This window comes from Populus trichocarpa, chromosome 11, assembly GCF_000002775.5.
Source record: "Populus trichocarpa isolate Nisqually-1 chromosome 11, P.trichocarpa_v4.1, whole genome shotgun sequence".
Taxonomy (NCBI): Eukaryota; Viridiplantae; Streptophyta; class Magnoliopsida; order Malpighiales; family Salicaceae; genus Populus; species Populus trichocarpa.
In genome coordinates, this window is record NC_037295.2 from 7,245,433 (window position 1) to 7,266,552 (window position 21,120).

The 21,120-nt window shown below is 34.9% G+C and overlaps 1 protein-coding gene across 1 annotated transcript; it reads left to right on the plus strand.

The window, feature by feature from the left end:
* Positions 1-1,511: 1,511 nt before the first annotated feature.
* LOC18103176 (probable LRR receptor-like serine/threonine-protein kinase At1g29720) lies at positions 1,512-20,835 on the plus strand. Its single transcript, XM_052445409.1, has 27 exons — positions 1,512-1,655; positions 5,317-5,509; positions 5,616-5,687; positions 5,929-6,000; positions 6,098-6,169; positions 6,295-6,366; positions 6,467-6,538; positions 6,608-6,679; positions 6,764-6,835; positions 6,979-7,044; positions 7,137-7,202; positions 7,678-7,740; positions 7,843-7,908; positions 11,071-11,124; positions 11,565-11,609; positions 12,119-12,162; positions 12,606-12,994; positions 13,088-13,163; positions 14,289-14,638; positions 14,754-14,879; positions 15,563-15,619; positions 19,006-19,168; positions 19,341-19,459; positions 19,576-19,786; positions 19,891-20,128; positions 20,238-20,412; positions 20,548-20,835. The coding sequence occupies exons 1-27, from the start codon at positions 1,556-1,558 to the stop codon at positions 20,833-20,835; spliced, it is 3,393 nt and encodes a 1,130-aa protein (XP_052301369.1). The 5' UTR covers positions 1,512-1,555.
* The last annotated feature ends 285 nt before the right edge of the window (positions 20,836-21,120 follow it).

The following is a 21,120-nucleotide window of genomic DNA, read 5'->3' on the forward strand; positions in this document are numbered from 1 at the left end:
AATTAAATAACATTAACCAAAACTTTAAAATGTATGGTGAATTCACTATAATAATAGATTCAGTTTATTATAAATTGCTATAATGAATTTATCTTTATATCCCTCGTTGGAAAAGTTTGAAGACTAGAAGACAGAAATATTTTGATCTTTTTAAATTAATTCATTAGTCATTAAAAAATTAAACATAGATATTATTATATTTACAAATTATTTTGTATAATAAAAATATTTTTCTATTTCTAGAATCAATAAAATTTAAACTCGTTAACCAAAAATATTTTTGACTTTACACAAACTTGAAAATCAATAAAATACATCTCCTGTAGGTTAAGATAAAATAGCATCTATGCGAAATTTTATTTTATATAATTAGGTTCATTTATAGGCATCTGAATTTTTTAGCATCTAAAAAGTTGTGATTTTGTTTTGTATCTAATTCTTTTTCAAGAAATGACATCCTCACTGTAGAATTTGAACTCATGATTCCTTTCTTTCGTTTGATCATAAACCAATTAAGATACATCTACCGGTACAATTAACAATAAAATACTATTTATACATAACAAATTCTTGTCATCATTCACTTACTTATAGTAATAATCCACCAATTCTAAAATATAGTTTTTAAACACCATTTTATTAAGGAGTTAACCTGGTAATCAATAACTACAACATTTTATAATTTTATTGATATAATTTTTTTATTGGCATAAAATTATCATTTTATTAATAAAAATTTTACTAACTAATTTACTGATGGAATAACATTCATCAATAATTTTATTATTTGTCACTAATTCTATCAGTTAAAAACAAAATTCAATTTCTTTCTAAAAATATTTTTCAAACATAAAAATAAACCTCTGCAAGTGTTTAACTGTCAATCATGCACCAACTAGCTATATAATTGAGTCTATCATAAACTCCAGATAGCTTGTTGTCCTTTAGCACCTGGTGGAAAAGAGATTGGTCTCTGTCTACATCAATCAGTATTTGCAAAAAAAGCAAAAAGAAGAGCAGAAAATTCTACTTGCAATTAGTGAACAAATTGATGATGAAGTTCTTAGTGCAGTTTACAGCAGTATTGAAACAATGTATACAAGGATAAATCCTTTTTCTTTCTCTCTTTTCTGATTGGAATCTCTCTCGTTTTCAGTACGTTCTTAGCAGGTTTCAAGTGAATAAACTGACAAGTCGGGTTTAAATATCTGAGACGTTTTCCATGAAAATGCTTTTTGGCAGCCGACGGCGCTAGTGATGTGAATTGTGAATCATTCAACATAATAGCTTGTAGTCAATAAATTTGTGGCTCAAATGCCTCTATATGCGCCTGCCTCCTTATCTTTTAAATTTCAACATCTTGCAACCTGCAACTAATGAATTCAAATATCACCCAAGTAATAACGTAGGATACAAGTACGCGCGTAGGCACATGGATAGTGACGTTTTAAGATTTGGCAAGTATAAATCAAATTAAGTAACCTCTCCTTCCCTGCCTGTCTCATCACAAATACAAAAACTTATTCGAGCTTTTCTAGCCAATTTTCAGCACAAGATGTTAATGATGTTTCAGCTTTGCCAAGTTATGGTGATATTGATCAGTTTCTCGAGCTCTATTACTTTGCTTGCTTCTGCTCAGCTACATCCAGGAGAAGGTAAGAACAACCTACCTAGCACTGTTCTTTGTTTTCACAGTAATATATATATTGAGATCAGATCAGTGAGGTCTTATAAGTATACAGCAAGTCTTTCAAACTTTTCAACTCATCTGATCAAAACCAAGTCTCAGGACCATTAATTAAATATCACTATAAATTTTATTATTTTAATACTTTATTATTGTTTTATGATGCGATGACTTTACTATTAAAGATATGTGTTAGGAACTAAAAAGTACTGTAATTATAGATATTAATCTTAGTTTGATAATTTAGATTCTTCAAAATATAATATTTAAGAAAATATATATAGTAAATTTTAAAAAAATACAAATATTAAAGATAAAATACAATCCTTAAAATATAGGTTTTCTTTGTTACTTCTTCTTTTTTGTAATTTTTTTTCTTATTATTATTATTTTGAGAGTAGTATTAAAAGGAATTTCTTAGAAGTTAAAATTAAAGAGTAATTAAGACATATATTTAATTATTATATTTTAGACTTTAGTAAATGGAACCAGAATAACATAAAAAAGGGTGAAAACCAGAGTTTTTAAACCCGGCCTGGTCCAAGGCCCGGGGTTTCGGGTTTTGACCGGGTTGCCCGGGTCAATTTCAATTTTTTTAAAAAATCAAAATGACATCATTTTAGTTTTAAAAAAAAAGCAAAAATCAACGGGTTGCAACCGGGTTTTTGACCAGGTCTTGTCGGGTCACCAGGTCAACCAGGTCACCCCGGGTTTTGACTTTCCCTATTTTTTCTTAAACCAGACCCAATTTCAACCTCAGATCGGCCGGGTCCCGGGTTGACCCGCCAGACCAGGCCGAGTTTTAAAACTATGGTGAAAACTAGGCTTTTGGCCAGATGAAAGTTCCCCCTTCACTTCCAACTATCATCTTTGTTTGAATTTGGATAACTAGGTTAACAATATTTGGGGTCCATTGGGCTTAGTCATATCTAATTTTTGTAACCCTTTCTAACTATGCAATATATAGGCTTTTTATTGTTAGAGAAGCTCAAATTATTTATTTATTATTAGTTTTTTGAAAAAATATTATGTTTTCTTTTTATTTATTTATTATTAATTTTTTGAAAAAAAGATTATGTTTTCCTTTTGTCTTTAATTTGAGATGATTGTTTATTTGTACGCGTCTTCTAAATTTTTTAATAGGTAAGGACAGTTAGCTAGTATTTGGTTGTAATTGTCAAAGCTAGATTGAATGAGATCCAACCCAATTTAGTTCAGGCAATATGCACCTTGACTCAATAGTTTATTATCATATTATCATCTCTCGTTACACTGCAAGTAAAAAAAAAAAAAAAATTGAATGTAAAAAAATACTCACACATTACTTACATTTTTTTAAGGAAAAAAAAATTAATCACGTGTAGATTGACTAGATGTGATCCGATCTAATAAAAAAATAGTTTAACTTAAAAACTTAAGATGATATTTTTTTTTTAAATATTGAGAAGAAAATATATTAGATTGACTTGGATTAACTCGGGTTAACTTGTCGAATCTTCATCCTGGGTCATGAGACCATGATAACCCCATAAAAAGTAAATAAAAAAATGAAGCTTAATTATTAATCACCCTAATGTTGAAGGATGAAATTGAAAATAAAATTTAATAACAAAAGAACAAAAATATAATTTGAGTCAATCTGGATTAATCTGTTGAACGGGTCATGAGACTGAATAACCTCATAGAAATTGAATTGAGAAAATTTATAAAGATCAATTCTTATTATTGAAGGATGTAATTAAAAAAAATCAATTAAAAAAAGTAAAGTAAAATCCAAGACACATGTCATAAGGCCATAATAACCCTATAGATAATAAATAGAAAACACATTATGAATTCCAATTCCTAATAAATTCAATGTTGGAGGATAAAATTAAAAAAAATAACTTGAGTCAACTCGAGTTAACCTTTCAAACTTGTGTCACGAGGTTAGAATAACTTCATAAAAAATGAAACAAATTATGAAATCTAATTTCAATTAACTCAATGTTAATGAAGAAACTGAAAAAAAATATTCAATTAAAAAAATAACAAAAACAATCAAGTTAATTAAATTAATCTACAAAACCTATGATCCAAGTCATAAGAATAAAATAACCCCATAGAGAAAAATTAAATTTTTTTTTATAAAACTCAATCTCTAATAAATCTAATGTTGAAAAATAAAATTAAATTATTAAAAAAAATCATTATTCCAATTAAAATTGATTTGTGAGGAGAGGTTAGTGAAGTACTCTCCTTTTTTTTTTAAGTTCTTGTTAATTATTATTATATCAAATAATGTGAATATATAACTTTTACAAATAAAGTTTACTAATTGTATTTCTTGCATTAAACTTCAAGAGATTAATTAGCTGAATGTTGAAGGATGAAAATGAAAATAAAATTTAATAACAAAAAAACAACTTGAGTTAATATAGATTAACCTGTCGAACTTGGGTTATGACACCAAATAACTTTATAAAAAGCAAATTGAGAAAAATTATAAAGATCAATTCTCGATATTGAAGGATGTAATTATAAAAAAAGAAATTCAATTAAAAAAAAGAAAAGTAAAATCTAAGACACATGTCATAAGGTCATGATAACCCTATAGAAAGTAAATAGAAAAATAATTATGAATTTTAGTTCCTAATAAATTCAATGTTGGAGAATAAAATTAAAAAAAAAAGAAAAAAAATAATTTGAGTCAATTCGAGTTAACCTTCAAAATTTGTGTCACGAGGTTAGGATAACTTCATAAAAAAATAAAACAAATTATAAAATTTAATTTCAATTAACTCAATGTTGATGGATAAATTAAAAAACAAATTCAATTAAAAAAATGAAACAAAATCAAGTTAATCAAATTAATTTGCAAAATCAATGACCTATATTATAAGAATAGAATAATCCAATTGAAAAAAATTAAAAAATTTATAAAACTCAATCTCTAATAAATCTAATGTTGAAAAATAAAAATAAAATTATATATAAAAAAACAAATCATTATTCCAATTATCAATGATTTATGAGGAGGGGTTAGTGAATTACCCTCATTTTATTTTATAATTTTTGTTAAATATATAACTTTTACAAATAAAGTTTACTAATTGCATTTCTTGCATTAAACTTCAAGACTTTGCAAATGCTTGAAAAACTGTAAAATATATCTTTGGCCGTATATAAAACAAAATAGCTTCTACGTGGTGTTTTGTTTTTTTTTAATTAGAGTCATTTATAGGCATCTAAAAAGTTGTGATTTTGTTTTGTATCTAATTCTTTTTCAAGAAATGACATCCTCACTGTAGAATTTGAACTCATGATTTCTTTCTTTCGTTTGATCATAAACCAATTAAGATACATCTACTATCATCATAAGGTAATTAACAATAAAGTATTTAAACTTAACAATTGAGTTAATTTAGATTGCTTTTTATTTTAAACTGATTTAAAAGTTAATATAGTTAAATTTAAGTTAACCCAATTGAGTTAACAAATAATATTTTGTTTTTAATTTTTATTTAAAATAATATCGTTTTAGAGTTAACCTGCAATTAATCTAGAATTTGATTTAAACTGCGTTTTATTTTAAATAGTGCACATTCCTCATTAATTAATTTTTTTTTTTAAAAAAAAAACCCCACCAGTTGAAGCGTTAAGACAAATCGGTAAGACAGTAAACGAGGATGGCCAACTATCCTTGAAGTTCGTCGATCGTTGTCAACAGAGTGGAGTCGTTGATACAGAACTGACTTCTGCTCCACCAAACTTAGAACAGAACGGCACCATCGAATGTAACTGCAGCATCACTGATGATAATTACTGTCACATTACTTCATTGTAAGCCTCTTAATTACTTTACATTCTTATGTTTTTCTTTGTTATATATATATCTTAGCTTTCCTAAACAGTGACCAATGACGTCTCTCTCCTGCTTGCAATAAAGCCAGCTCAAAGATTACAGTCTTCCAGGCAGGCTTCCTCCGGAATTGGCCAACCTTACTTATGTCCAAAAAATGTAAGAACCCTTAATTAAGGACATATATATTTGGCTCATGCTTCTGCTTCGAGGCCTCAATTCTGAAATGATTATGAATCTTGAGATGCCTCGATGATAATTAATACTCATTAGATGTTATGTGATTATGAGTTTGCCATTCTGTCACAGTTTATATTAAAATTTCAAGCGTTTATATTATTTTTTGGAGCAATTTTCAAGATGGAAAATAATTTTTATACAACAACATTGTCTATGACAGAGATTTCACTCGCAACTATCTATTCGGCACAATTCCGGTGGAATGGGCTTCGATGAAAAATCTGTCTTTCATGTAAGCTCATTAATAAATTCACCCCTCTTCTTGGTTTATCTTATTTTCTATGTGAGAGTGAGCTTAAAACTTCCTTCCTAACTAACCTCTTGTGCAGCTCGCTTACTGCAAATCGCTTGTCAGGAAATATTCCTGGACATTTGGGAAGTTTTACTGCCCTCACCTACTTGTATGGCTTGAATCTGTTATAGTGCTCTACCTCTAGTTTGAGTTATTCGAATATTGCAAGCAATGCTAGTTTACTTTGTTCTCTAATGGTTATTTCACTTTATCAAATACAATTATAAAATATAGGAGCCTTGAATCAAATCAGTTTTCTGGTGTTGTCCCACCTGAGCTTGGCAAGCTTATCAACTTAAAAACTCTGTAAGACATTTAACTAAATTCTTCATTGTGAAGACTTGCTAGAGATTTCGTTTTCATTAGTTGAAATCTTTGCTTTGATGCCGTGAATTATCAATTGCAGGATACTCTCCGGCAATAAGTTAGTGGGGACCTTGCCAGAGGCACTTGCTCAGATTAAAGACTTGGAGGATTTGTAAGCCCTCACTTATTTTCCTTAAACACTTTATTTATTTATTTATAATTTAACATATTCATTGTGCAGTCGCGTAAGTGATAATAATCTTAATGGCACCGTACCCGAGTTCATGGGGAACTGGACTCAACTTCGAAAGCTGTGAGATGTTTATCTTCACAAGATCTTAATTCATTCTAATGCAACATGTTGCCCTTTATTGAGTTCTTTTCGTGACTAATGAAGTGAATTGTACGCGACTGGATTGCAAGGACCCATACCTCTTGCGATTTTTCAGTTGGAAAAGTTGTCTGATTTGTGAGTAAAACCACTTTCTTGTGCTGCATACCTCCTGCTGTATTAATTATTGAAGAATTCTCTTTGTGTGTGAGGGATAGGGAGAGATAAATGAACGGAATTGAACATTTAACTTGTATTCAAGGTCTCTTACTGTTATGCAGGAGGATTGCTGATATGCCTGGACCAGAGTTTCAGTTACCTAACTGGCCGATTGAAAGGCAATTCTTGTATGTGAACTGCTTCATGCATAACTTTTCATAGTACAGTTGAGGATATGTTCTGTTCAGAACTGTTTAACCAACCTGTAACTTGTTGCAAGGGTTCTGAGGAACATCAATTTAACTGGAACAATCCCAGAAAACGCATGGAAAGTGGAAAAAACACTGTAAGTGTGAACTTCACTCATCGCCTTACATCTGCTGCTAAGCAACATAGAATTTCCTTTTATACATTTCAATTCTGCCACATTTTTCCATTATGATCTCCAAGTACAGCTGGTGCGTGGGATCTGCCTGAATCATCAGGTCGTTAGGATAAGTTCAAAATCCTACATTAATATATAATCCTGGGTATATAATAACTAAAGTCCTGCTAGAGTGAGTAGAAGAATCACAACTAGCTTCTAACATAACATTGGCTTGTTTGCATAACCGATGAGCTCCTATGAGAAGGTAGTGATTTCAAGCAACTGCAACTCTCCAAGGAAGAATATAAATAGAGGATTACTTCAAAGAATTTAATAACCTTTAATTATGAGACATATATATATATTCACCTGTTTATTGCCATTATATTTACAAAGATGTAAAATCTTCTTCAGAGACTGAGCCTAAAATTTTGTTTGCTGTAATTTCTTGCAGCGACTTAACTTTTAACAAGTTGGTTGGGGAGATTCCTCCTAATACAATACAACGACAGTTTACGTGAGCAATGTTAAAGTCTGATAATTTGGAATTTGGTTATTGAAATCTTATCAACGATGGCGCAATAAATTATGCTGAAAGTTTGAGTGTGGTTCTTACCAGGTTTTTGAGTGGCAACAAGCTGACTGGAACAGTGCAAGACTCATTCCTCCAAAATAGCCCAAATCTGTAGGTTCCTAAATTACACCCATCATTGGATTCAGTACTTAATTTCTATGGGTGATTTTATTAGGAAAAAATAAATAGTCAAAAAATCATTAATTATCACCGCATTAAAAAGTAAACACTAGCAATCTATCGATCCGTATGTTACCGAAAGACTCACGGATAGAAATGGTCTATCGAAAAAACTATTGTCGGTAATTTATAGATTGTCGGTGAGTCTATCGGTAATAAATATATCGATGAATTTACAGACGGATAAAGCATATAATTTTTTTTTAACAATCGAATACAATAAATCTAAAATAAAGACAGCAATGGATGAGGAGGAGGAGGTAGGTTGTCACCGGGAACGTAGGGGCAATTAAGGGGTGCACATGAACTAGGGGTGATCATTTTCAGTTCGGTTCAGTTTCTACCTATAAAAACAATCAAACTGAAATTTTGTAAAAGAAAAAAAAACAAAAATCGAACCGAGACCGGTCTCGGTTCATTTTGGTTATTTTAAGTTAAAAACTGAAACTCAACTGAACGGTTTCGGTTCAATCTGATTTGATTCGGTTTCGGTTCGGTTTGGTTATTTGATATTAAAAACTGAAAATTATATTGTTTTTTGGGTTTTTTTGGACTTTCTAATGAGTTTCTTCGGTTCAGTTCGGTTTTTTGGTTTGGTTTGGTTTATTTTTTAACTAAACTGTTTCGATTCAGTTTTTAAATTTCAAGCTTATGAAACTGAAACCAAACCGAATTTTTTTAAAATATTCTAATTGGTGTAATCAGTTTTTTTTCAGGCTTCGGTTTTTTTGGTTGTTTGTTTTCTGATTTTCTCGGTTTAATCAGTTCGTTGGTTTTTTTGCTCACTCCTAACATGAACCATCCATCTGTGATCTCATCTCCATTACCAATCAACAAAATTCTCCATAACCAGTAGTGAGTCATCATATTTATCATTAAGATAGGTTGTCTGATCTTGTACCTGTTGGTCTAACATCACTGTGAACTCCAGAGTTTGATTGTTTAGAATTGATTGCGTGCATCCAAAAGTACTACAGGTCGTTCATAAATTCTCAGTCATAGTGTCAGAGAGTCCATACATTCGATTTCTATCAGGTCCACCAAATAATTCTCCCTCCAACCACAAATCCGGACCGATATCCAAATGGGTTGAAGGCTCATCCTTGTATCTCTCCTTCAATCGGCTGTTATATGTATCCTATAAAGAAGAAATAAATTCATCAAATTCAAGGACATAATAACTTAAGAAAAAAATAATTAAAAACCAACATACCACAAAATATTGAGCTCGGCTATTAACAAACTGCTGCACCCTTTTTTGACGATCATCACTCCACACATGCATTTTAACAAAAAGTTTCATCAAGCTTGGCTCGCATACAAAAACTATAGCATGCAATAAAAAATGTTGTCAATTCAATATATTTATAAAAAACAACTAATAAAAAAATGGATATGGTAAAAAAAATCGTATCATCAAGTGAAATGTGTGGACGTCATATACTGAATGTATTCTGTCAATACAGCCTCTGAGATGTATGACAATCCAAAATCTTTCCAAACTATCACGTCATTCTAGCTTGGAAGCTCTCTTTCTTTCACATATTTTTGGTTTTCTTTTGTGCCTCATACCAAAAATCATGCAACCTATATGGTACAAATTAATTATCTGTTAGTAAATGAAAAATAAAATTTTAATATTTAGAATAAAAAATAATTTTGGATTGGATCTTTCATAATTGGAGCGTGATTCTCTCAAATCTTCCTCGTAAAATTATTATAAGCTCTCTCCCATTCAAAATTTTCCTTGAAATAAAAATTTATAAAAGAAAATTTTCAATAATTTCAATAAATGGTCCAAATTAACATTAAAAAATATTTTAGTTAATACTATCCTTAAACCTTGAAATTCATGCATCGACCTGTGGTTTACATTTAAGATGTTTGGAAACTTGACTTCATTGAAACAATGAAATTTTCATAAATGATTTGAAAGCTAATGTTATTGTCTATGTATATATATAGAATACTGGTATGTGTATTATGTAAAGTTTGCAATATAATTGTTCTTTAGAAAATAAACAATATGTGCAACAACTACTCTCATTATATATTTGAAAGAAGTTGGAGTTGCAAGTGGAGGTGGGAAGGGGAGGGGGAGGAAAATCTTTTAAAGATTCAAGACATATCCAAGGGAAGAGAAAAAAAGAAAGCCAAAAGGAAAAAAAAAAAATGGTTTTCATCCCTAATGTGTATAGCTCGAATGGAAGAACTATATTTGAGAGATAAAATAACATTTCTATATTGGGGAGCTATTCCTACATATTGATCAAAAGAGTTAAAAGTTAATTTAATATACTTTTATGCAAAAGAGAGATTTTGATTGGAGTTGTATTAGTTAATTATAATTAATAAATAGTTGTATCAATTTTAAATATATTAAAATATAATTTGCCTTTCTAAATGATTTTTTTTTTCATTGGAGTGCATATATAAAAAAATATCATATTTACATTATCAATTTGGCTCTTCTAAACAGTTTCTTTCCTTAGAGATGCTCTTTTAAGAAGGAAGATAATGAGTTGACATGTATATCATCATCTTCTCCTATTGCTTCCTATTTCATTCTTCATATTGCGCCTCTATTTGGGCCCTTAGATTGGCCGTCACAACAATAATTTCTTATTGAACCAACTCCTAATTGACTGTTGATTTGCTGGCTCGAGCTAGATCGTAGGATATTTATGATAGAGACACTACAGTCTGCTCTCATATCTCATACTCTATACCTGATTCCTATCGGGTATACCGGTTGCATCAATTTATTCAATCTAAATTAATACAATTTAATTGTCATCAATTCTATAAAAAAAAAAATCAATATTTTTTAAAATTTTCAACCTAACAATAAAATTGACAAACTATGATTGATACCCCTTAAATAATCCATCAATTCTAAAAGAAATTAAGAAACCATTTCCCTTGAAAACAATTAAATCTTAGTCATCCAAGCCATCACCATCAATAAGAGAAAAACCATTATATGAAAGCGAGTGCATTTCTAGCGCTTGCATCGTGAAGTTTATATACTCTTTATTTGTTAACCTTGTGGAAGTTTGTATTTAGATTTATGGTTTTCTTGATCTTTTCCAGCGATGTTTCGTACAATAACTTTTCACGGTCACCAAGATGCAGCAGCAGTAACGAGTAAGGATGTTCATAAATATTTGAAATGGGATATGATATGGACAAACAGCCCATCATGCATACCTGCGCCATGCAAAGGGTCGTGGGGGGGAAGTAACCACAACTGGTCGTGGGTTGTGGGGATTAATTAGTTGCAGTTACTTTTCTTAGATGTCTGTTATGCGGGGAATTCATGGGCATTCATGACCACGTGTGAAGTGGAACAGCCATGATCACTTAGTGGCGCATATTCCTCTTTTATTGTTTTTAATCTGCTTGTAACTTCCAGAACCAAAGGCCTATAAAAGCTGTGGCCTACGGGAGAGAAGATATCATGAAATAAACTGTTCTTCTTTAAACTCTTCTTTCCCTATTCCTTTCTCTCAAATTCTGTTGTGTCAAGTACACATCAGGATATTCTTGGTGATTTTGAAACTGAATGATTTGAGTTTATAAATCAGGAATAATATAAACTGGTTTCGAAGCTCGTCCAGCAATAATAAATTGTAAGGCTCTTCTTTTATACTCTGTGGACTGCAATGTTTTTCGTATTTATATTTCTGAAGATGAAATTTAGCAATAGAGATTCTGCTGTATGTGATTTCAAAAAATCCCACAGGGTGAAAAGAATTACTAGCAAGATCTTGTACCTATTTGCGATAACAACATATGCTATCATGAGTACAGAGTTGCAGAGACAGATACAATTACTTCAGATGAACGTGGAATTCAGACAAAACATATTATGATATTGTAACTAAATAATAAACTATACTACATCTTTAAATCCTACCTAACAGAATAGATAGATATCCAGAATTAATTTATGCTCAGAGTATAATGCTTATCATTTTTTCAAAGAGCAAACACATCTTGAATATTTTCCTTGGGTGATACAGTTTTTTTAAGCATGTTTTGATTCTGATTCCGAGGCTTTTTTCTCATACCAGATTCTTAGAATTCATTCTACTAAACCATTATTATTCTAACATACTATAATTTCCATGATATACAGAAGCGATCTTCTTCCATGCTCAGGGATATCTCGGTGCCCAAAATGTATGGTTTTTTATTTTATTTATTTTCATAAAATCCGAGTGTGCCATTAAAGTTTATCGATGTACCATATTTATTTGTGTGCGTGTACTTCAATGTTTGAATGACATTGATGATTGTTAGCTTTTTAATTAGATTCTATCTCGAAAAACTAATAAGGTCAATTCATGGTCACTTTGTTGGAAAATTTATACATCAGAACGTGGTTTGAAGTAGAACTTGACCACTGGTTTCACCGTCAGAAACCAAAAGTTGACAGAAGGAATTCATTGAGTTGAACTAATCTGACAATGGCAAGCCACTTGATGAAGTGTTGACCAGTGACTAATCATAGTTTTGAAGCTTTGTAGTAAAGTAAACTCATTCCCCATTGATATGCTTCTATAAGTATGACAAAACGGAAAATTGAAACATGTCTAATGGTATACTAGTTTTATGTGCTGCAGATTATCGTTCATTCCATATAAACTGTGGTGGACAAGATGTAAAGAATGGGAAAATCTTGTATGAAGGTGATCAAGGTGGTGGAAGTAATGCTGCTGCAAGGAGTTATAATAGATCAGGATCAAACTGGGGATTCAGCAGCACAGGAGATTTCATGGATGATGAAAGTTTCTATGATAACAAATATACGCTTCAATCAAATTCTAATATTTCTGTAGTTGACTTAGAATTGTATGCAACAGCACGTAAAACTCCCCTGTCTATCACTTATTATGGATATTGTCTAGAAAATGGGAATTACACTGTCAGACTCCACTTTGCTGAGATAGAATTCACATATGAAAAACTGTACAACAAAGTTGCAAGGCGCGTTTTTGATATTTACATTCAGGTAATTAATTATCTTTTCCTTCCGAAGAGATTGTGGATGTCTTTTTTTTTTCTTTTTCAAAGGAACCCTTTTGAGTAGGAAACTTTGTTCCAGGGAATACAAGTGCAAAAGGATTTTAACTTTACAAAGGAAGCCCAGGGATCGAGCAGAAGTTTCACAAGAGCATACTGTTAGCTATTTGGAGACAAGCAATGTCCCACCTCCACTATGTGCTTAGTGGGAATACCTAATCTCCACTTAGCACAAGTGGAGGCAAACGGTGGGCATAAATCATGGCATGATTTATGCCCTTCACTCCTAGCTTTATATATATGTATGCTCAGTGAAGAGCTGGTGTGTGGGTGAGTGAAGAACGCAGAGAAGAGTGAAAACACAGAGAGAAAAACGTGAGAGAGAGAGCTTGAGTTGAGTAGAGAAGATTTTCTCCTCCTCCTTGTTTTGTTGTTTGTATTGTTTCTAAGCTTGATTAATACAAACCAGTAGCTCCGTGGAGTAGGCAAGTTGCCGAACCACGTAAATTTGTGTGTGTTTGAGTTCTGGAATTACCCAACAACTGGTATCAGAGCTTGTTCTTGAAAAAGAGGGTGTTTGATCCAAACTCAAAAATCAAAGTTCTCAAAACGTGTTTTTGACATTACCATCGCGTAGAGGAAGTAGAGACGCATTCACTGGTGAAAATCCGGCGAAGAACCGACGTCCTGCATGACCGCACGCTCCAACACGCGCCGACGACAGCACTGCCCACGCGCGACCACTCGCGCCACGCTCTCCACGCGTCGTCTTCACCCGATTGTCTGCAACTGAACCGGGTTGACCCGCCACGCAAGCAGCCAGTCATCAGCCACGCCAGCCATTCTGCACAGTCATCCGACACGTCATCAGACCAGTCAGCAAACACGTCATCACCTGCCACGTCAGCCAAAAAAGTGCGTGCATTTGCCACGTCATCTAAGGTGGGTCCGGATTTCTGACGTGGATGACACGTCATCTATCCACGTCATCATAGTGGGTTTTGATTCAGTGTTTCGCAGACACTATTTCCGCCTGACACGTGGCTTCATCAGCACCGTCTGTTGACCTAAAACTTTGACTGTTAAGATCTGAGCCATCCGAAGTCCGATTGGGGTGATCTCAGTGTCGTTTCCAATAGTTTTGGCCGTTCCGGACACATCTGTAAGGTCAGATTTGACAGATTTAAATCCGAGACATATTAAAATGGCAGATGAAATAAAAGCTGCGGGAATTGAAAAATTTGATGGAACAGATTTTGGATATTGGAAAATGCAAATTGAAGACTATTTATATGGGAAGAAACTTCATCTTCCTCTGTTGGGGAGCAAACCAGAAAATATGCCAGAAGAAGATTGGCAACTTCTTGATAGACAGGTTTTGGGCATTATCCGGCTATCCTTATCGAGAAGAGTTGCTCACAATGTTACAAAAGAAAGATCCACTGCAAGACTAATGGAAGCTTTGTCTGGGATGTATGAGAAGCCCTCAGCAAATAACAAAGTGCACCTGATGAAGAAGTTGTTCAACTTGAAGATGACAGAAAGCACCTCTGTGACACAACATCTCAACAACTTCAATACCATTACAAATCAATTGTCATCTGTTGAGATTGAGTTTGATGATGAGATCCGTGCACTCATTTTGCTAGCTTCACTTCCAAGCAGTTGGGAAGGTATGAGGACAGCCGTGAGCAATTCAGCTGGAAAATCCAAACTGAAATATGATGACATCCGAGACTTGATTTTAGCTGAAGAAGTGCGAAGGAAAGACTCAGGTGAAAGTTCAAGTTCAGGATCAGCTCTCAACATTAACACTCGAGGGAGGAGACAGGATAGAGGCTTATCCAGAGGCAGATCCAAATCAAGATACAGAAGTAAAAGCAAGTTCGGACCCAGAAAGCAGGTTGAATGTTGGAATTGTGGCAAACCTGGTCATTTCATGAGGAATTGCACAAAACCGAAAAAACCTGAAGCTGACTCTGCAAACGCCACTACAGACGAGGTACAAGATGCTTTGATTCTTGCTGTGCATAGTCCTGTTGATGATTGGGTTCTTGATTCTGGTGCTTCATTTCACTGTACACCACACCATGAAATGATGCAAAACTATATTGCTGGAGATCACGGTGTAGTCTATCTGGCCGATGGACAACCATTGGATATTGTGGGTTTAGGAGATGTACAAATCAAGACAATGAATGGATCTATATGGACCTTGCAAAATGTAAGGCATGTTCCTGATCTAAAGAAGAAGCTGATCTCGGTCGGACAACTTGATGATAGTGGTCATTCAATCCTTTTTTCTGGAGGTATGTGGAAGGTATCAAAGGGAGCAATGGTTTTGGCTCGTGGAAAGAAAACCGGCACCCTGTATATGACCACAAGATTTGCAGACATTATTGCCTCTACTGAAGTAGAAAATCAAGCACATCTATGGCACTGTAGACTCGGCCATATGAGTCAAAAGGGGATGAAGATACTTCAGTCGAAGGGAAAGCTGGCAGAATTAAAAAATGTCGATCTAGACATTTGTGAAAGCTGTGTTCTTGGAAAACAGAAAAAGCTCAGTTTCTTGAAGGTTGGCAGGACTTTAAGACCAAGAAAGCTAGAGCTGGTACACACAGATTTATGGGGACCGTCTCCAGTAGCATCTCTTGGAGGTTCTCGGTATTACGTGACTTTCATTGATGATTTCAGCAGGAAGGTATGGGTTTACTTTCTGAAAAATAAATCTGATGTGTTTGAAACATTCAAGAAATGGAAGGCTATGGTTGAGACTGAATCAGGTCTAAAGTTGAAATGCTTAAGATCTGATAATGGAGGAGAATACATTGATGGAGGTTTCAAGGAGTATTGTGCTGTCAATGGTATCAGAATGGAAAAGACCGTTCCAGGCACACCGCAACAGAATGGCGTTGCTGAACGGATGAACAGGACCATCAATGAACGAGCTAGAAGCATGAGGTTGCATTCAGGGTTACCTCAAACATTCTGGGCCGACGCAGTTCATACCGCAGTTTACTTGATCAACCGTGGACCATCAGTTCCTTTGGAGTTCAGACTGCCCGAGGAAGTATGGAGAGGAAAAGAGGTACAACTCTCTCATTTAAAGGTCTTTGGGTGTGTTTCCTATGTTCATATAGATTCTGATGCTCGCAACAAGTTGGATGCCAAATCCAAGAAATGTTTCTTCATCGGCTATGGAGATGAAGAATTTGGCTTTCGGTTCTGGGATGATCAGAATAGAAAGATTATCAGAAGCAGGAACGTGATCTTCAATGAGAAAGTTCTGTACAAAGACAGATCAAGTGCAGAAACAGATAAGGCTGATTCAGATACAAGGCCACAAGGATCTGAATTCATAAGATTAGAAGGCCTTCCCGATGTTACTGAGCAGAACAACAATCAAGAGTCTTTACAAGAAGACTCAATCATATCTGTACCCGCTACTACACAAGAAGATGCGGAGCAAATTGAACCAGCTGTTCGCAGGTCTTCGAGGACGATAAAGCCCCCGCAACGGTTCACACTTTTACTGAATTACATTTTGTTGACAGATGGTGGTGAACCGCTAACTTATGAAGAATCCTTACAAGATGGAAACTCAAGCAAGTGGGAGTTAGCCATGAAGGATGAGATGAGTTCGTTGCTGAAGAACAAGACTTGGGAGCTAACCACACTGCCTGAAGGAAAGAAGGCTTTACAAAACAAGTGGGTTTACAGAGTGAAGACTGAGCATGACGGAAGTAAACGGTTCAAGGCAAGACTTGTTGTCAAAGGGTTTCAACAAAAGAAAGGCATTGACTACTCTGAGATATTTTCTCCAGTTGTGAAGCTCACAACAATCAGAGTTGTTCTGGGGATAGTAGCTGCAGAAAATTTACATCTTGAACAGTTAGATGTAAAAACAGCATTCCTTCATGGTGACTTGGAGGAAGATATTTATATGCAACAACCAGAGGGGTTTGCAATGCAAGGAAAGGAGAATCAAGTCTGCAAGCTACAGAAAAGCCTATACGGTTTGAAGCAAGCTCCAAGACAGTGGTACAAGAAGTTTGACAACTTCATGTGCAGTTCCGGATATACAAGATGCCAAGCTGATCATTGTTGCTATGTCAAACATTTTGACAACTCCTACATCATTCTACTATTATATGTAGATGATATGTTGATTGCAGGATCCAGCATTGAGGAGATTGATAAGCTGAAACAGCAGTTGTCAAAACAGTTTGAAATGAAGGATCTGGGAGCTGCTAAACAAATACTTGGCATGAGAATCATCAGAGATAAAGACAAAGGCATACTAAAGCTCTCACAAACAGAGTATGTCAAGAAGGTTCTCAGCAGGTTTAGTATGGATAATGCTAAACCAGTAAGTACACCTCTGGGGAATCATTTCAAGCTCAGCAAAGACCAGTCACCACAAACTGAGCTAGAATGTGGATACATGGATAAGATTCCATACGCCTCAGCTATCGGCTCTTTGATGTATGCTATGGTCTGTACCAGACCAGACATTGCCCATGCAGTGGGAGTTGTAAGCCGATATATAAGCAATCCTGGAAAGCAGCATTGGGAGGCGGTCAAATGGATCATGAGGTACTTAAAAGGTTCATCGGAAACTTGTCTTAGTTTCACAGCTGGTGGTTTGAAACTTGAAGGTTTTGTAGATGCTGATCTAGCAGGAGATGTTGATAGCAGAAAGAGCACTACAGGATATGTTTATACTCTAGGAGGTACTGCTGTTTCCTGGAGTTCTACCTTGCAAAAGATCGTTGCTCTTTCAACAACAGAAGCTGAATATGTTGCAATCTCAGAATCTGCAAAAGAGATAGTATGGTTGCAGAGTTTCCTGAAGGAATTGGGCAAGTTGAATGGAAAAGGTACTTTGTATAGCGACAGTCAGAGTGCAATCTTCCTTGCCAAGAATCCAGCATTTCACTCCAGGACGAAGCATATTCAGATCAAATATCACTTCATCCGACAATTGCTAGACGATGAACAACTGATGCTAGAAAAGGTCTGTGGAAGCAAGAATCCAGCTGACATGTTAACCAAAGGAGTTACACTTGATAAACTGAAGTTGTGTAAAACTTCAGTTGGTCTTCAAGGATAAATGATGATTTCATTGTTTGTCTCCAAGTGGGAGATTGTTAGCTATTTGGAGACAAGCAATGTCCCACCTCCACTATGTGCTTAGTGGGAATACCTAATCTCCACTTAGCACAAGTGGAGGCAAACGGTGGGCATAAATCATGGCATGATTTATGCCCTTCACTCCTAGCTTTATATATATGTATGCTCAGTGAAGAGCTGGTGTGTGGGTGAGTGAAGAACGCAGAGAAGAGTGAAAACACAGAGAGAAAAACGTGAGAGAGAGAGCTTGAGTTGAGTAGAGAAGATTTTCTCCTCCTCCTTGTTTTGTTGTTTGTATTGTTTCTAAGCTTGATTAATACAAACCAGTAGCTCCGTGGAGTAGGCAAGTTGCCGAACCACGTAAATTTGTGTGTGTTTGAGTTCTGGAATTACCCAACACATACAACACCACCGTGACAGACCGTACCCTGGAGATCCGATTATACTGGGCTGGAAAAGGCACTACTGTCATTCGAATAAGAGGAAATTATGGTCCTATAATTTCTGCTATATCCGTATGTTCAGGTATGTTGCATGTTCTTTTTCTGCCTCTCATTTCAAACTTACAGACTTCAAGGAGTTTAATTTATACAATAGAATGACACCATTGAATTCATTTCTATTTCAATTTTCTGAGCTTTCTGGGTTTTTTTTTTCCCTCCCCTAACTGATAAGATTAAACACATTTAATGTTTCTCATAAACCAATCTGCATAAGTGATTAGCCTGATTTTTGTTGTCACTGTAACTGTAAGCTTCTTCCACTCACTTCATTATCCCATCTAAGAATCTTTCCGTGATCTGTGGTTTTTCAGGTTACAGAACTCATTGTTAATGTTTATTATCCATTTGATGGGATGTTTAGCCTTCTTTGCGTTTGCAATTTTATTTAATATCAGAACCTGAGGAAGCAAGTAAGAAACCTATTGTGATCGGAGTTGTCACTTCAGCAGTATTCCTTATTTTCTTGGTAATGGGTGTCATTTATTGGAAGCTCTGCTACGGAGACAAATACACAAGAGAACGAGGTATTGTAAAATCAGTCATTTCCGCACACTGAGTCTACTCTTAATTTTCTAAATAATGGCGAATCACACTAAAGAATGCGCGTAGTGCATGGATATATGATTTTCAAGGATTTGTATTATTTCACGATATGTCTCCTGACTGTCATCCTCCCATACCAACTGGTACGTGCAGAGCTTAAAGGGCTGGATTTGAAAACTGGTTCCTTCACCTTGAGGCAGCTAAAAGCGGCCACTGACAATTTCATTTCAGAAAACAAGATTGGAGAGGGTGGTTTTGGATCCTTATACAAGGTTTGTCATCTAATGAATTTTTTATATTATCACAATTTTATTATTGGAATCATGTATGGGTGAATCCGCCCCAAAAACACTATAGCATTTAGATGCGTGATTGACTTCCAATGCAGGGTGAATTAGCAGATGGTACTATTATTGCTGTTAAGCAGCTATCTCCAAAATCCAGGCTAGGAAACCGTGAATTTATGAACGAAATAGGCATGATATCTTGTTTACAGCATCCCAATCTTGTAAGGCTTTATGGATGCTTTATTGAAGGAGACCAGTTGCTTCTGGTGTACGAGTACATGGAAAACAACTCCCTCTCTCGTGCACTTTTTGGTAACCATAGTAGCATTTGTTGATAAATTTCCAGTAAAATATATTTTTTATAACACTGCATCAACTAGCAAACATGATCTTATCAACAATCCTATTAGGAGCAGGTTCCGGAACAAGTGCTCTGATGCTGGATTGGCCAACAAGGTATAAGATATGTGTTGGAATAGCCAGAGGTTTAGCATTTCTCCATGAAGGATCAGCAATCAGGATCGTTCACAGGGACATCCAAGGTACAAATGTATTACTGGACAAAGATCTAAATGCCAAGATATCAGACTTCGGACTAGCTAAGCTCAATGAAGAGGAGAACACTCATATTAGCACTCGAGTTGCTGGAACTATGTAAGTTGTATTGAGACTAATTTAATTCCTGAAGTTTATTGATAGTAATACTCCTCAAGACTCTGAAGGGCACTAATTCTGCATTTTTTTTTAAAATAAAATATTTCAGAGGATATATGGCTCCAGAATATGCACTGTGGGGCTATCTAACAGATAAAGCAGATGTTTATAGTTTTGGGGTTGTGGCCTTAGAAATTTTCAGTGTAAAGAGCAACTCAAGTTACTGGCCAGAGAACGAAAATGTTTGTCTTCTTGACTGGGTAAATCATCGTCAGTCTGTTTCTGTTGCTATCCTGAATTAATGACGCATGAGGCATCAGTTCTCAATGCAAAACATGGTATATTTGGTCAAATATCTTAGCTTCCTTCTTATTTGTCTTAGAAATTGTCGTCACCGGCCCATGTTTTGCAAAAAACAGGGAAATTTAATGGAGATAGTGGACCCAAAGCTGCAGTCTGAATTCAACAAGGAAGAGGCTGAGAGGATGATCAAATTGGCTCTCTTATGCACCAATGCATCTCCATCTCTAAGGCCTGCAATGTCAGAAGTGGTGAGCATGCTTGAAGGACAGACCAGCATCCCGGAGGTGACCTTAGATCCTAGCATTTATGGTGATGATTTACACTCCAAACGTGTCAAAGGCCACTATCAGCAGGTCACAGACCAGAGTTTAAACAGCACACAAGGCCCTCTTTCCTCCATCTGATAAATCATGGATTGGAAATTCCTCTACAATATCTGCCCCTGATCTCTACCCCATCAATCCCGAGTCCATAAGTTTAAACCTCAGTGAAACCTCGTCTTTATTTGAATAAAGCCAAAGAAATGCTTGGAGCTGTTGGGGATTCCGGCTCCCCTATGCGCGGACCGGTGGTGTATTGATCTGCCCATTGGAGGCTAAGCACACTAATACACAATATTTAACGTGGTTCGGCAAATCGCCTATATCCACGGGAGAGGTTCATATTATTAGAGATAGAGAAAAGATACA

What these genes read in the sequence shown, in the direction of transcription:
- LOC18103176 (XM_052445409.1), top strand. Translation starts at nt 1,556, where the DNA reads ATGTTAATGATGTTTCAGCTTTGCCAAGTTATGGTGATATTGATCAGT. An exon ending in ATGAAAAATCTGTCTTTCAT is followed by an intron (nt 6,001 to 6,097) that starts GTAAGCTCATTA and finishes CCTCTTGTGCAG; the next exon opens with CTCGCTTACTGCAAATCGCT. An exon ending in CTCCAAAATAGCCCAAATCT is followed by an intron (nt 7,909 to 11,070) that starts GTAGGTTCCTAA and finishes GATCTTTTCCAG; the next exon opens with CGATGTTTCGTACAATAACT.